At 46.7% G+C, this 17207-nt stretch overlaps 1 protein-coding gene across 1 annotated transcript in view; it reads right to left on the bottom strand.

Moving 5' to 3' along the window:
• NME7 (NME/NM23 family member 7) overlaps window positions 1–17158 on the bottom strand; it is a 102059-nt gene extending 84901 nt beyond the window's left edge. The window contains exon 1 of the mRNA XM_068160645.1: window positions 16992–17158. Coding sequence (XP_068016746.1) covers window positions 16992–16994 — 3 coding nt within the window. The 5' untranslated portion in view covers window positions 16995–17158. The remainder of the gene's footprint in view (window positions 1–16991) is intronic.
• Window positions 17159–17207: the final 49 nt, after the last annotated feature.

The raw sequence follows: 17207 nt of genomic DNA, 5'->3' as shown, positions 1-17207 counted from the left end.
CAGTTTCCCAGGCAATCTCAAACATTATTGCAATTCAATCAGTCATGAAACATGGATTGTCACAGAAACTCTTGTTAGACTTCTTCACATTGTGAAAGCATTTGATTTGCTTTTCTTTGTTAAAAAGAATGTGTCTGCTCACACCTGAATTCATAGATTCATAGAATGGTTTGGTTGGAAGGGACCTTAAAGATTATCCAGTTCTAACTCCCCTGCCATGCACCAGGACACCTCCCACTAGATCAGGTTGCTCAAGGCCTAGTGCAGCCTGGCTTTGAACACCTCCAGGGAGCGGGCATCCACAAGCTCCCTGGGCAACCTGTTCCAGTGTCTCACCACCCTCACTGTAAAGAATTTCTTTCTAATATCTAATCTAAATCTCCTCTTTTCCAGCTTAAAGCCATTCCCCCTTATCCTATCACTATAAGCCCTTATCAAAAGTCCCTCCCCAACCTTCCCATAGGCCCCCTTCAGGTACTGGAAAGGCCACTATAAGGTCTCCCTGGAGCCTTCTCTTCGGCAGGCTGAACAGCCACAACTCTTACAGCCTGTCTCCATAGGGGAGGTGCTCCAGCCTTTGATCATCTTTGTGGCCCTCCCCTGGAGCTGCTCCAACAGTTCAAAGTCCTTAAATAACCATAATTATGATTATTATGATTACTACTACTACTGTTAGTTGTTTAGGTGGGTTGGATTGGTTGATGGGTTGGACGCAATGATCTTGAAGGTCTCTTCCAACCTGGTGTGGTTTATTCTACTGCTACCTTTATTACTATTACTTAACATTTTCTGCACATTGTACAAGAAAACATCTCTGCCTTTCTAAGCAGTCATATCTGAACTCCTTTTAAAGAGGAGATAAACATATTCAAGTTGAGGACAACATTAGTTTGATTCTCGACTTAACTTCCTGAAATTTACATCAAGCATAAGCAGCCCAACCTCATTTACAACTCATTTCCTGTCCCTAAAGAGAGTGACAAGAAAGCTAGACTGCAACAATTGTAAAACTGTAGCTACATACATAGCTTCTCACCCTTCAGAGGACAATCCCCTACAGGAAAGCAATGCATGTAGACATACACTTACAACACTCCTTAGTGGTGCGAGTTTGTTAGCTATTGACCCTGCAGCATCAATTATTTGATAGCCACTAGATGTAGCTTTATCATAGTATCAGTCAGGGTTGGAAGGGACCACAAGGATCATCTAGTTCCAACCCCCCTGCCATGGGCAGGGACACCCCACACTAGATCAGGCTGGCCAGAGCCTCATCCAGCCTGGGCTTAAACACCTCCAGGGATGGGGCCTCGACCACCTCCCTGGACAACCCATTCCAGGGTTTCACCACTCTCACAGGGAAGAACTTCCTCCTCACATCCAGCCTGAATCTCCCCACCTCCAGCTTCATTCCATTCCCCCTAGTCCTATCACTACCTGAGATCCTGAGCAGTCCCTCCCCAGCCTTCCTGTAGGCCCCCTTCAGATACTGGAAGGCCACAATTAGGTCACCTCGGAGCCTTCTCTTCTCCAGACTGAACAGCCCCAACTCCTTCAGTCTGTCCTCACAGGAGAGGTGCTCCAGCCCTCTGATCATCCTCGTGGCCCTTCTCTGGACACGTTCCAGCACCTCCAGATCCCTCTTGTAATAGGGGCTCCAGAACTGGAGGCAGTACTCCAGGTGGGGTCTCATGTTTTCCACACTTCCTCTAAATCTGATTGCTGCTCCTGAGGGTAAGCTCAATCCTGTCACAGGCTTCCACTGTTTAGATGTGTCTGTACCTTCTGTACCCTCCTTCAACATCTCAAACACTTAGCTACCACTGGGAGTTCAAGTTGAAGCCACGTTGGCCCTTCAGGTTTTAGAAAACAGCAGCACTTCAGTTGTTCCAAAGATGAGACAGTACTATGGGAGACATGCTAAGTTTTACCCCTGGCTTCTGTTCATCCTCATAATACAGGAGAAAAAATAGTTGACCAGAGCAGAGTGATTATAGACCAGCAACGATCTGCCATGTGGTATCATGGTCTAGTCATGAGGTCTGTGGTGACAGGTTGGACTTGATGATCTTTGAGGTCTCTTCCAACCTTAGTGATACTGTGATCATGTTCAATGTACCACACTGTTCCAGACCACTACCAAAGGGGAGGATTTCACAGCCCTCTGCCAGAGAGCCCCAGCACTTCCTTCCCCCAGGAAATGGCTGAGACAGGCAGTCACATGTGAAATCAACTCGCTGTGAACAGCTCAAGCAATAACCTTTATTTAGAATAGAATCTTTATTTAGAATAAACCAAACCAGGTTGCAAGAGACCTTCAAGATCATCGCATCCAACCCATCAACCAATCCAACCCACCCAAACAGCTAACCCATGGCACCAAGCACCCCATCAAGTCTCCTCCTGAACACCTCCAATGATGGTGACTCCATCACCTCCTTGGGCAGCCCATTCCAATGGGCAATCACTCTCTCTGTATAGAACTTCTTCCTAACAAACCAAGTGAATCCATAAATACATTAAAACTCAGAAAATTCTTGCTTTAAAGCATGACTTTCCAGCCATTTATATGCTGTACCCTCATTAAAATCACACACAGCCTCAGGTGCCATGACTATGCAATTGACCAAGCAACACCTAATGGGGAAGAAATAATTTTTCATAACTTTTCACATGAGTGGGAAAATTTACCAGCATTAAAAAACCCAGCAGTGGCTGTGCACTTCGTATTTATAGACTGATGGCTCTACAGCAGCTGTCTTGAGCTCAACTTTTACAGCCTCTTGCCATGGTAGAATCTAGGGCCACTGAAATCAGTGCTGACAAAAGTTCTGCAAACACAGAAAGAACAATCTTTTCCTTTCTTCCTCCTTTTGTAAGCTGGGTGGGAAAACATTTTGATGCCTGTGTAGGTTTGGCTAGCTTACACTCTTTTGTTTACATTACTATGTGTGAACATGCAGTGGGATGGCTCCGTGCACAAGCAACAGCTCCTGAAGCACAGCTGAATTAACAAAGTAAGATTTTGCACTTAGTTCTGAAAGTGATGGGGGAAGCAATCATTCTTAGGTATCACAGGACTAAATTCTGAAAGCTAAATGCAAGGATCTATGTGCTCACAAAAAGCTCAGCTGCAGAGGGAAATGGTTTGTCCGGAACATAGCTGGCAAGGAAACTCATAAGCAGAACGCTTAGCAAGCCGGGCAGGAAATGATTACTTCTCCTGTAAACCTCCAAAGAGCTTCTGTTCTGCAGTAAAACACAAGCAGGTCTTCCAAATGGTTTCATAAGAAGCAACAAAAAGAATGGTTTCGTGTGAAGCAGGATGAGGGAGGTGATTCTTCCCATCTGCTCGGCTCTTGTGAGACCCTACCTGAGTACTGCGACCATTTCTGGTGCCTCTAGTGCAAGAAGGACATCAAACTGTTGGAGTGGGTCCAGAGCAGGGCCAGATGATCAGAGTACTGGAGCACCTCCCATAAGGGGAAAGGCTGTAAGAATTGGGGCTGTTCAGCCTGGAGAATAGAAGGCTCTGGGAAGACCTTCTAGCAGCCTTCCAGTACCTGAAGGGTGCCTATGAGAAAGCTGAGGAGGGACTTTGTAAAAAGGCTCGCAGTGATAGAACAAGAGGGAATGTATCTAAGCTTGGGGAGGGCAGATTTAGACTGGACATCAGGAATAAATTCTTTGCAGTAAGGTGGGTGAGACACTGGAACAGGGTGCCCAGGGAGGTTGTGGACACCCTCTCCCTGGAGGTGTTGGAAGCCATGCTGCATGAGGCCTTGAGAAACCTGGTCTAGTGAAGCTGTGTCTGCCTGTGCAGTGGGGGTTGGAACTAAATTATCTTTTAAGGTCCCTTCCAATCCAAATCTATCAGTCTATGAACAGTGGCAGAACAGCAGCTTAGGAACTAATGAACTTGCATGGGAAGGTAGAGAACCAATTTTATCCCTCTGATCTGAACCATACAGAACATATATCTGGATTTGTTTCTCCCAGCTTCAAAATGCCTCCTGACTGCCATGCTCTTTTATTCTTCTGGGGTCAATACTTCTGTCCTCTTTCTCTAGTTCTGACTAGAAACTTCACCCTAGAGTTTCTCTTACAATGGAGAACAGTGGAAACAGGAACTAAGGAAGTCTTTTTCTGCTGGTCATAAGCACTCTGAAACTTTTCAGTCCAAGGGAAGGGCACTTGACATTATGCCCCCCAACATGTTTTTACTACAATTCCACATTTCACACAGCTTTCTTTTTCTCATTATACAGATAATTCTGACCCATCTGTAGACTTGAAGTTAGCATTCTTCTGTCAATTTGTCACTCCATGCTTTTAAGCTGCAATCTCTGTGATATGTAATTGACTGGGAACAACTACTCATGCTTAAACTAGTCATCAGCATGCAATGTACCATAACCCCTTTATCACAGTACCACAGTATCACCAAGGTTGGAAGAGACCTTGAAGATCATCAAGTCCAACCTGTCACCCAACAGCTCATGACTACTAGACCATGGCACCAAGTGCCACGTCCAATCCCCTCTTGAACGCCTCCAGGGATGGTGACTCCACCACCTCCCTGGGCAGCACATTCCAATGACGAATGACTCGCTCGGTGAAGAACTTTCTCCTCACCTCCAGCCTAAACTTCCCCTAGTGCAGCTTGAGACTGTGTCCTCTTGTTCTGGTGCTGGTTGTCTGGGAGAAGAGACCAACTCCCTCCTGGCTACAACCTCCCTTCAGGTAGTTGTAGACAGCAATGAGGTCTCCCCTGAGCCTCCTCTTCTCCAGGCTAAACAACCCCAGCTCCCTCAGCCTCTCCTCATAGGGCTGGTGCTCAAGGCCTCTCACCAGCCTCTTTGCCCTTCTCTGGACACATTCAAGCTTACTACTGGAGACAATGTCAGATAAAACAGTACCAAAATACCTCTTAAATTCAGAAGCCCCCTGAGGTATCCATAAAATGCAGCTTCACATGTTGTTAGCAGTCTGGTTTCTCTAAGGCTTATACATACTATCAGGAACATCAACATGCATGACATACTTGACACAGGCCCATAGCACGTTGCCTACAGATTTAAAAGCTTAGGAGTCATGCAGAGTATTGTTAAATTGTAAGTGGGCAGCTTTCTGTCTGCTGCTCCCTCAATTTTCCCAGTGACTCAGTGACTCTGAAATCAGAGCAAAGAGCAAAGAAAAAAAATTAAAGAACCTGAATCAGCTCCTAGAGAAGCCACAAAAAGACAGCACTAACCTCAGTAACAGCTAAAATAGTGCCCCAAAGCATCCATCTTGGTACCTTTTGTATAACTCTGCTGTCACAGGGAAAACCTGCAGTTAAGAACTGATCTTAAAAATCAAACTGGTTACACAAAAATTACTGGGAAGAGGATGATCCAGCAGAGAGGAACTATGCTGACACTGAATGGGTATTTCTCTAGATACACACCAAAAAAAATAAAGCCTTCCAGGAAGATTTCCTTGAAAGCTCTTACAATTCTGGCAATCATTTTAACAGAAACATTTGTTGCATAATCTGCCCTCCCCCAGCCAGGCCGGGGGCACTCTCAAAAACACTTCTGGAAGAGTAAGAATACTTATATGGAAAATGAGATGGTATCAACGGGCTTTTCATGTGAAGATAGCATGAAGCTGGAGCACCTCTCCTGTGAGGACAGACTGAAGGAGTTGGGGCTGTTCAGTCTGGAAAAGAGAAGGCTCCAAGGTGACCTAATTGTGGCCTTCCAGTATCTGAAGGGGGCCTACAGGAAGGCTGGGGTGGGACTGCTCAGGATCTCAGGAAGTGAGACTAGGGGGAATGGAATGAAGCTGGAGGTGGGGAGATTCAGGCTGGAGGTGAGGAGGAGGTTCTTCACCATGAGAGTGGTGAAGCCCTAGGAATGGGTTGTCCAGGGAGGTGGTTGAGGCCCCACCCCTGGAGGTGTTTAAGCCCAGGCTGGATGAGGCTCTGGCCAGCCTGATCTAGTGTGGGGTGTCCCTGCCCATGGCAGGGGGGTTGGAACTGGCTACGGCAATCCCATGCAGAGCTATCCCATGCAGAGCTACAGGCTGGGGTCGGAGTGGCTGGAGAGCTCCCAGACAGAGAGGGACCTGGGTGTGCTGATCGACAGCCACCTGAATATGAGCCAGCAATGTGCTCAGGTGGCCAGGAGGGCCAATAGCATTCTGGCCTGCATTAGGAATAGTGTGGCCAGCAGGAGCAGGGAGGTCATAGTGCCCCTGTACTCTGCTCTGGTTAGGCCGCACCTTGAGTACTGTGTCCAGTTCTGGGCCCCTCAGTTTAAGAAGGACATTGAGACACTTGAGCGTGTCCAGAGAAGGGCAACAAGGCTGGGGAGAGGCCTTGAACACAAGCCCTATGAGGAGAGGCTGAGGGAGCTGGGATTGTTTAGCCTGGAGAAGAGGAGGCTCAGGGGTGACCTTATTGCCCTCTACAACTACCTGAAGGGTGGTTGTAGCCAGGAGGGAGTTGGCCTCTTCTCCCAGGCAACCAGCACCAGAACAAGAGGACACAGTCTCAAGCTGCGCCAGGGGAGGTTCAGACTCGAGGTGAGGAGGAAGTTCTTCACCGAGCGAGTCATTCGTCATTGGAATGTGCTGCCCAGGGAGGTGGTGGAGTCATCGACCCTGGAGGCGTTCAAGGGGAGATTGGACGTGGCACTTGGTGCCATGGTCTAGTCATGAGGTCTGTGTTGATAGGTTGGACTCGATGATCCTCGAGGTCCTTTCCAACCTAAGTGATACTGTGATACTGTGATCCTTGTGCTCCCTTCCAACCCTGACTGATACTATGATACTAAGCTGACTGACTCCAACTTCAGGTAGCCTGTTTATGCATTAACATGTATTTACCTTGTACTTTTAGGGAAAACAGATAAAAAACATCACAAAACTATGGAAGTTTGCTGACCTTTCACTTTGGTGAAGAAATCAAACGTGGTGAAACAGACAGTCAACATACATCTTTCTCCCTGTCTTTCCTCTTTGTAGGATGTGTGTTTCCTCTGGGCTATATGTGTTGGTGGGTTCCTTAGGCTGATGTTGGCCTCATGCTTTTCAGACAGTGGGTTGAAGTGAGGAGCCTGAGCAGCTGCCCTCATCAAGAACATTACTCTCAGAACTGGGTCCAGAAGTTATTGTTGGAGATACATGATCAACCTTTAACAGCAGGGATCCAAGTCTTGTAATTAATTGAAACGGTTGCTCAAAGTTCATAAATCACCAATCACTCATCTTCCAGACCAATTTAACTCTACTCCCTAGCACAGAAGATGACTTGAGCACAAATTAAAAGCAAGTCACTGATAAACTCCCAGTCTGAGGAGCAGTCATGAATTTCAGCCAGATTCATCTCCACCTTCCTCAAAGCAGCTACTCAAAGTCTTGCACTCCCCCAGCAGGCCACAGACACAAGCACTGTCACAGCACCACTTGCTTGAAGAGCCCCAGAAATACTTTGCTTGCTTTAAATGGTTCACTTATTAGCTTTCTTAGTCTCCCATTCGAACATCCATAGAGCTTTGCTTTATGTTGCTTTTAGGTGCCTCTGTCTAGGGAATTGCAGGCCCAGAACTAAGCCCAGCTAAAGCAGCCCTGAGTGCTTCTGCATTGAGAACACAAAGAAATGTAACTTGCATTATCTTTAAAGACAAAATTGAAGACAAACCAAGGGTGAGGAGTGCTTTTCTTTCCTCTAAGGACATCTTAAATGTGACAGCCCTCTGCAGACAAATCTATACAGCTGAAAAAGGAAAATGATTGGAATCTGTACAAAAATGTTACATAAAAAGTCACCATATCAAAGAGGACAAGTCAAGCTCTTCATGAACTTCTGTGCAGTCTCTGAACTTTCTGTGTGTGTTTCTCCAGCTGTAACATGGGAGGGTTTGCCATGCTGGGCACTAGTACATAAAAGAGATACTTGTGACATAAAAGCTGTAACTCCAATTCCAGCTCACACAAACCAGACTGCTGCATTTCCTCTTACACAATCCATGCCTGGACTGCTACACTGAGAAGCCATCTCAGAGCACAAAGGAATAGTGAGCAAAACAGGTGCTGTAACTTTATCAGAGCAAAAAGCCCTTGCTTTTTCATCAAACATGTCTACCTTTGTAGTTTCCAGGCACTGCACTGACTGAATTAGAAGGATGTTTAACTACAACTGGCAACAATCTTAAGCAACTACACTTCCAAACCACTACTCTCTAACCTTTCTTTAGAGCTACTTGGCATTACTGAATGACAAGTGCTTCTGCAAGCACGAGAAGTATCAAAGCCTGGTTCTCTGGACTCAATCCTCATCCCTGACTGTTCTGACCACAGCCTCGCCGCAGCTCAGGCATTTAATAAATGCTAATACCCACTTGGATTCTCTGACATCTAACCAGGGTTGAGCTCACACTGAAGTCCTTCTTTAAAGAGGCTTTAAAGCATTTTCTTCCCCATCCCCATTCTTATGAAACCTGGGAAAACATCATTATGCCTCTGCTAAAACCAGCTGAAACCTACCAGGGGAAAGCTTACCGGTCACACATTTGTAAACTGTGTTCAAACAAACTTTGGTTTCCTGAGGCAAGCAGACTGCAAGCAGACATATGACAAATGCTGTTTGCACGCCACAAGCAGTTTTCCATCATCAATAATTCTTCACAGGAAAAAACAAAATCTCCATTTGTGAAAGAAAAACAAGTGCAAAGTAACTAAGCCATTAAACATCAGCGACGACTTGGCAAGAGAGAAAGGAGAGGCTTCCGCCACACCGGTGGTGTTTAAGAAACAACATTCTGAGTGGCAGAAAGCACTCTCATTTTCAGCATTTAATTCACCTCAGAGCCTGAAATGAATCCTCAGCAGTGCATGCTTATTAGGTTGTGTTACTCAACTCGTGTTCCAGCTTCACAGTTCCTGTAACACAGGGTATTTTCCAGGAAAAAGCTTTAATCTCGCAACACGCCGCAGACAGAGCACTCAATTTGCTCTCTTAAAACTCATTTTCTTCCTCCTTACCTATTCATGCTCCTGACATGAGCTAGTACAATTTTGAGGACTCAAATTTTGCAGCCCTCTTGCTGCTGCTGGACCTCCCACCCCTTTCTCAACAGCCTTTTCTTTAGCCAAAAAAAAACACCACAATCAGAAGATTGCCTCTCAAAAGGAGAAACATCTGGCACCCGCAATTTCCATGACAATGTCTGGACTACAGATGAGTTGCAAGCTAAACCTCATGCTCAGAAATTCACTGCTGAAATTTGTAAGCAAGTCTCTTTTTATCCTTCTCCTGGAGAAAGAAAATCCTACCTGTTTCAAACTAATTCAGTATTGGTTAAGCTGTTAGAATCCTTAATTATCTTTGGCAATCTATTAAGTGAGTTAAACACCCAACCACATTTGCATTTACCACACTGCAAACAGGTGATGTATCCTCCAGATCCACAGTGATCTGAATCCCAATATTACTGGTACCTAAGCACCCCTGGCAGGTAGATTGGAACTAGATCATATTTAGGGACCCTTCCAACCCAAACCATTCCGTGGTTGTCTGATGCTCTTTGGACTGTATACGGTCCTGTGGCTATTGCTGCCTGTTGCCAAGTAACGTGGCAATACTTCTGTCTCTGTAGCACTAACCTAGTGAATCTGTCTCTTCCACTGGGATCTCAGGTCAGTAAATCATCCTTGTATTTTCAGGGGTTCTGATGAACACAGATCTAGAAGGCTGAAGGCCACGAACTTTCTTCTCAGGAACATGCAATCCCAAGCTGCATCAGCAAAATGATCTTGCTCTTCTGTCAAGTTACTAAGCAAGAAAGCTTCTTTTACTACTAGATTATGTAAATCCTTCAAGCTTCCTATCTAGTGTGTAGGCATGATTAATGTAACCTTCCCCCTCCCCCTGCTCCCCCCAGTCTCTCACTGTAACCTCAACCATTTAACTCCAGCCCTCTGCAATTATGGTTAAGTACTTACTAACAGGATTCATGTTACTTGTCTAATTATGGGACACGTGGAGGCTGCCACACTGCTGTTCACTGGCAGGTTTAGCCTGAGAATCATACAATTGTTTGGGTAGGAAAAGACCTCTAAGATCATAGTATCATAGTACCAGTCAGGGTTGGAAGGGACCACAAGTATCATCTAGTTCCAACCCCCCTGCCATGGGCAGGGACACCCCACACTCATCAAGTCCAACAGCCAACCTCAGAACACCATGGCTATTAAACCATGTCCCAAAGTACCCAACCTTGTCTTTGGAGGAATATGGCCCCATTTCATGCATGTTTATAAAGCTGCAGATCATAAGCTATATTCTTATACTCAGGTTAACATGACCACAGGTAATCCTCTGAGAGTAGTCAGCAGCACTCAGCATGTGACTATCTATCTGCCTGCACTAACTCAAGAGAGTCTGACAGTGAACTTAATGAAAGCAAGGCTGTTTCCAGACTCAGAACAGCATTTGCAGCACAAGCCATCTCACAGAACTACATCCAAGCATGAAGTTTAGGTGCTTTCACTCAGTCAGCAGTGGCAAGGCTAACGCTGCCATGGTCATGCTGAACGCTGTGAACTGTGAGCTTAGTGTCTGCCTGTGACCCCAGCAAGGAAAACAGAGCTAGACATGCATGGAGCTACCCATACACATCCCACTACAGGATCCACCCCATATTGTATTTACAGGGAACACATTTTTGAAAGGCTAAAAAATGGGTCCAACATTAAAGTTGATGGCAATACTGAAAGGTACCCTTCTAGTTAGGAGCAGATGTTAGTCAGTTAGAGGGTAGAAAGGCTCTGCAGAGGGACCTCGACAGACTGGACAGATGGGCAGAGTCCAATGGGATGGCATTCAACAAGTCCAAGTGCCAAGTGCTGCACTTTGGCTACGGCAATCCCATGCAGAGCTACAGGCTGGGGTCAGAGTGGCTGAGAGCTCCCAAACAGAGAGGGACCTGGGGGTGCTGATTGACAGCCACCTGAATATGAGCCAGCAGTGTGCCCAGGTGGCCAAGAGGGCCAATGGCATCCTGGCCTGCATTAGGAATAGTGTGGCCAGCAGGAGCAGGGAAGTCATTGTGCCCCTGTACTCTGCTTTGGTTAGGCCACACCTTGAGTCCTGTGTCCAGTTCTGGGCCCCTCAGTTTAAGAAGGACATCGAAACACTTGAACGTGTCCAGAAAAGGGCAACAAGGCTGGGGAGAGGCCTTGAGCACAGCCCTATGAGTAGGGGCTGAGGGAGCTGGGATTGTTTAGCCTGGACAAGAGGAGGCTCAGGAGAGACCTCATTGCCCTCTACAACTACCTGAAAGGTGGTTGTAGCCAGGAAGGGGTTGGTCTCTTTTCCCAGGCAACCAGCACCAGAACAAGGGGACACAGTCTCAAGCTGTACCAGGGGAGGTTTAGACTCGAGGTGAGGAGAAAGTTCTTCACTGAGAGAGTCATTCATCATTGGAATGTGCTGCCCAGGGAGGTGGTGGAGTCACCATCCCTGGAGGCATTCAAGAGGGGATTGGACGTGGCACTTGGTGCCATGGTCTAGTCATGAGGTCTGTGGTGACAGGTTGGACTCGATGATCCTCGAGGTCCTTTCCAACCTTAGTTATACTGTGACACTGTGATAAAGACCATTCCTCTGGCAAACTTTCAGCTCTCAATTTGCAATATTTTCAGAACCAACTTTGAAGACATTTCTTTTTAATTAGCATTCTTAAATGTTTTCATTTTCCCCCTACACACATTCAGATTCAAGTCTTTATCTGAATTCTCAACCTCCAGTAGAAAATTTCAAGCAGAAAGGGAAAAACTTCACAAAGTTACAAGCAGCTGGAAGTAGGGGTTTGAAAGGAAACATAAAGAAATCCTAAAGCAAAGCTGCCAGCAGCCCTTCAAAGCAGTACAATGTCTACAGCATCTTCAAATTACATCAGCTGGTAATAGTCTTCTGAAAAGCATTTTTAGTCAGAACTGGCTGGTAGCCTTGGAATCACAGCTCAGGGAGAGAGGGTCCTTCAGCCAGCCAACACCATGAGCATTAAAACCAAAGAGTTTGAGTGAATGCTCTACAGACCACACATGCTGCACCTACCTTGATCTGTGAGAGCTTCTAACAGTCAAGTGACAATTGACAGTCCTACGAAGCAGACAAACAACTCTGCTGACACATTTCTTATTCCAGTGAACACTTAAACATTTACTTTGCATTGCTCTTTAATCAAACCTTAACATCAAAATAACTTTTTTTCTCTCTCAGATTGCATCAAAGAGTCATTCTAAGGAAGCTGGGCTAAATCTGTATTTCAGATAGTACAGATACCATGGTCATGCATCCTTTATTCTGAAGTCAGACTAATCACGAGTTACATGTGAATGGAAATTACTGTGTTTAAAAGCTGTTCAGCAGTTTAACTACTTCTCATAGAATCCCAGAATTGTTTTGGTTGGAAAACACCTCTAAATTCATCAAGTCCAACAGTCCAACTAACAGTACAACAGCCATTAAAGCATGTCCCAAAGTGCCATGTCCACATGTTTCCTGAACATCTCCAGGGACAGTGACTCCACCACCTCTCTGGCCAGCCTGTTCCAATACCTGACCACTCTTTCAGGAAAGAAATGTTTCCTAATATCCAACCTAAAGCTCCCCTGGTGCAGCTTGAGGCCATTTCCCTTTGTACTATCACCTGATACCAGGGAGAAGAGACCAACCCTCACCTCACTCCAACCTCCTTTCAGGGAGCTGTAGAGAACAATGAAGTCTCCCTCCAGCCTCCTCTTCTCCAGACTAAACAACCCCAGTTTCCTCAGACACTCCTCATAAGACTTGCTCTCTAGACCCTTCACCAGTATTGTTTTCCTTCTTTGGACATGCTCCAGCACCTCAATGTCTTTCTTGCAGTGAGGGGCACAAAAGGGAAGCCAGTATTTGAGGTGTGGCCTCACCAGCGCTGAGAACAGGGGCATGATCACTTCCCTACTCCTGCTGGCCACACTATTCCTGACTACTTAATGTGGCTAAACGTATTGAAGAATCCTACACAAAGAAATAACATGCAACAGGTTCTCTGGAACGCTGCCCTGGGTGATCCTGCTTTGGCAGGGGCGTCGGACTCGATGATCTCTAGAGGTCCCTTCCAACCCCTAAGAGTCTGTGATGCTGTGAGCGCTGGCGAGCGGCACTTCTTTACAAATGCAGGAGCGCCCTCTAGTGCTCAGGAACAGGTTGAGCACCTTCTTGACACCAAGAATTAACTGAAATGAAGAGAAAGAAGCCATAATCTATCTCATCCTAGTGCACTATGCTTCAAAATTAGTAACCTTGTAAGAAGAGGTAGAAATGACTAAATTAGGAAGCACAGATCAGCACAACCTGGGTGATAAAATCCTTTCACGTAGGAAAACTGCTGACATGTGGGCATGCAGCCTTTGTCAATAACAAGCCTCGAAGAAGGCCAGTGCCTCCACTTGTTTTAAATGACTAGCAGCACTGTCCACTCCAGGGCAACTTGCAAGAGCCACCCCACAGAATTTCTCTCATACTTGGAACATAGTCCTCTAGGCATTAGTGTAAGAAAAAAAACTACTTTCTACTTTTTGCATCTGCTCATCAGACCAAGGAATATTCTCCTTATACATTCAAATGCTTGCTAAGGTCTGGTTCTTAACACCAACCTGCAGCAGCATGTTCCAAAGCCCTGCTATACAAAATTGACTGCCTTTATCAACCCATCAGCTGTTTCTTTTCTTCTGACTTTGTTGGCTGGCAGAGAACTACTGGGTTCCACACACAAAACACTGCTAAGTGACCTTGACATGTCAGGACTAGCACAGTGTTTACTTCCAGGAAATAGTATTTTTGGTGATTATTCCTGGCAGCCACAATTATAGTTAAAGGTCAATGTTCATGGGGAAAAAACCTTCATACTCACAGCAATATGTGTTCCCTACTACCACCATTTCTCACCAGGTAGTTAATGATTAACAGAGTATCCCACCTGGATATACCACATCACTGTATTTCAAAGCCTGACACTAAAATGTTCAACCACACAGCCAAAATCACTTTTCAGAGGCACACTATTCCCTTAATTCAAATGACACAGATCAAACAGAAGAAAGACAAAAGCTTCAGACTTTAGTGTTTAGCCACTGAGCACCAAAACAGTCAGGGGCTGGAGAACACAACACACAAGATGAGGCTGGGAGAGCTGAGCCTGCACAGCTCAGAGAAGACTGAGGGTGACCTTACTGCTGTCTACAACCACCTAAGCAGAAGACACCAGAAAAATGGAGCTGGACTCAAAGGTACACAGTGACAGCAAAAAAAGCAAGAGGCACAAGGTGAAACATGGGACATTCCAGTTGCATATTAGGGGAAAAAATTAATTACAAGGGTGGTCAAACACTGGCACAGGCTGTCCACAGGTGGTGTGCAATATCCATCTATGGAGACATTCAGGGCTTGCCTTCGCCAGCTCTTTACCCAAGCTGTCCTGCTTTACCAGCTAATCCAGTATGGTTGAGATTACAGGAGTTCACTTGGGAACCAGTACACCAAGGGGTATTCCACAGTTAACCCACAAGCTTCATTGCCTTTATGAACCTGAAAACCCGATCACACCAGCATATGCTGGAACATGAGAACCCAGGACTCGCTGCTTGCAAGCTCTAGAAATGTCTGACTTGCTTCCTATCTTCCAAGATGCATTTTCCAAAACATGAAGTCATTCTTTTTCACTGGTCAATCAGAGTGGTTTTAATAATGACTCATTTTTCCTCACTGTCTAACCTGAGGATTTCCATGTCTCTAAACTGGGGGTTTTGCCAGTGATCTGATGATGATAATAACAACATTAAACATAGAACAGACAAGTGGTAACATTTTCTGTTGAAGTGAGCTGAATTGCTCCTCTCCAGATATATTCAAATATGTGGTCAAAATTACAAGGCTGCAAACTCTGTCTTTATATAGAATCATAGAATTGTTTTGGCTGGAAAAGACATCATTGAGCCCAACTGTCAAACACCACCATGGCCATTAAACCGTGTCCCAAAGCACTATGTCCACGTGTTTCTTGAACACCTTCAGGGATGCTGATTCCCCTTAAGCAGCCTGTTCCAATGCCTGACCACTCCTTCAGGAAAGAATGTTTTCCTAAATCTAAACCTCCCCAGCACAATTCAGGCCATTTCCTCTTGTTCTGTCACCTGATACCAGAGAAAAGAGATCAACGCCCCCTTCACTACAATCTCCTTTCAGGGAGTTCTAGAGAGCAGTGAGGTCTCTCAGCTCTGCCTTCTTGAGTTCTCCAGACTAAACAATCCCAGTTCCCCCAGCCACTCCTAAGACTTGTTCTAGAGAGAAGCTCTGTGATACCAAGGATATATCTGCTCTAGCATATCAAGGATAAGAAAGCCATTGAGAGCAGTCAGCATGGTAACACGGGGAAGTCATGTTCAACCAACCTCATGGCCTTTAATGAGGCCATAATCAGATGGATAGATGATGGTAGTGCAGTGGATGTGGTTTATCTTCATCACAGGAAGGCATGTGACACTATGTGCCACAGCATCCACACAGATAAACTGAGGAAGTGTGGTCTGGATGATTGGGTAGTGAGGTGGATTGTGAACTGGTTGAAGGAAAGAAGTCAACAGTTGTGGTCCATGAGACAGAATCTAGTTGGAGGCCTGTATGTAGTGGAGTCCCTCAGGGGTCAGTACTGGGACCACTACTATTCAGTATATTCATCAGCAAGTCTGCTGATGACACAAAACTGTGTGGAGTGGCTGACACACCTGAAGGCTATTCTGCCATTCAGCAACACCTGGACAGGCTGCAGAGCTGGGCTGGGAGAAATTTAATCAAAGTGTAGAGCGTTGCACCTGGGAAAGAGCAACCCCATGGACTGATCTGTTGGAGACCGGCCCTGGGGAAAGGGACCTGAGACAGGATGAACAACAGGATGACCATGAGCCAGCAGAGTACTTTTGTGGTCAAGAAGGCTGGTGTTATTCTGGGGTGTATTTAAAAGGAATGTGGTTAGTAGGTCAAGAGAGGTTCTCCTCCCCCTCTAATCTGCCCAGGCTGCATGTGGCATATTGTGTCCAGTTCTGGACCCCTCAGTTCAAGAAGGACAGGCAGCTGCTTGAACAGAGAGCCACAAAGATTCAGAGGTGGCACATTTCCCTTACAGAGGAAACGCTGGGGAAGCTGGGTCCCCTTAGCCTGGAGGAGACTGAGGGATTACCTCATTTATTTTTACAAGTATGTGAAGGGCAAGGGTCAGGAGGACAGAGCCAGGCTCATCTCAGTGATGTTCAATGGTAAGACAAGGGGCAGCAGGTGCAAGCTGGAGCACAGGAGGTTCCACATACAAGTTTTTCGTTATGTTTATGAGTGCAAACCGCTTTTCTCCAGTGCCCGTGCAACAGCATTGTGTCACCTCCTGGCAGTACCAAACAGAAGATCCAAGCACAAAGACTGTGGTACCTGATACGTATTCCTTTCTGTATGTTCACCAGCTGCCTTCCCAATGAGTCTCTCAGGAGTTTCCGAACTAGCTTGCTCCTAACTCAGGGCGGCTCAGACGCAAACATCGCATTTCCAGCTGGTTATCAATAGGGCCTGGTGACAGTTTACGATCCACGGCCCACTGCGCCCCACAAGATCGCTCAGAAATGAGCGAAATGAAGGGCCAGGGCACATCTCAAGACAGGGCAAACCTCTCGGGGGCCCGCCGGGCCGAACTGGCAAGCAGCGGACGCCAGCAGCATCTCCCCGCCCCGCTCACGCACTGGGGAGCGCAGCGCCTAGGGGGCGCCACGCAGGGCCCCTCCGCCGTTATTCCGACACTTCCACATCACCTGCCTCGGGGCTGATCTACGCACCGGCAGCCGCCCCTGCAGAAGGCGAGCCGTACGATCTCCCCGCCCGCCGCAGCCCCGGCCCCCCACGCCCCGCCGGCGCTCACCATGGCGATGGCGACAGCAACCTGAGCCGTACCCCGCCGCCGCGAGCGCCACGCGACGTGACGTAACGCGCCGCCGCGCGAACTCGCACCCTGGCAACCGAAGCCGCAACCCCGCGCAAGGCCTAGCGACTGATTGGGCCAGAGAAGGGACGTCACCCGCGAGCGCTCCAGACGTCACGCGACGCGACGTGACGTGTCGTGCCGCCGCGCGAACCC

This window comes from Melanerpes formicivorus, unplaced genomic scaffold (assembly GCF_026170545.1).
Source record: "Melanerpes formicivorus ecotype bairdi unplaced genomic scaffold, bMelFor1.0.p_v2 SCAF_51, whole genome shotgun sequence".
NCBI classification, from domain to species: Eukaryota; Metazoa; Chordata; class Aves; order Piciformes; family Picidae; genus Melanerpes; species Melanerpes formicivorus.
Note: the sequence above shows the minus strand (reverse complement) of the source record. Positions and strands in the feature narration are given on the sequence as shown.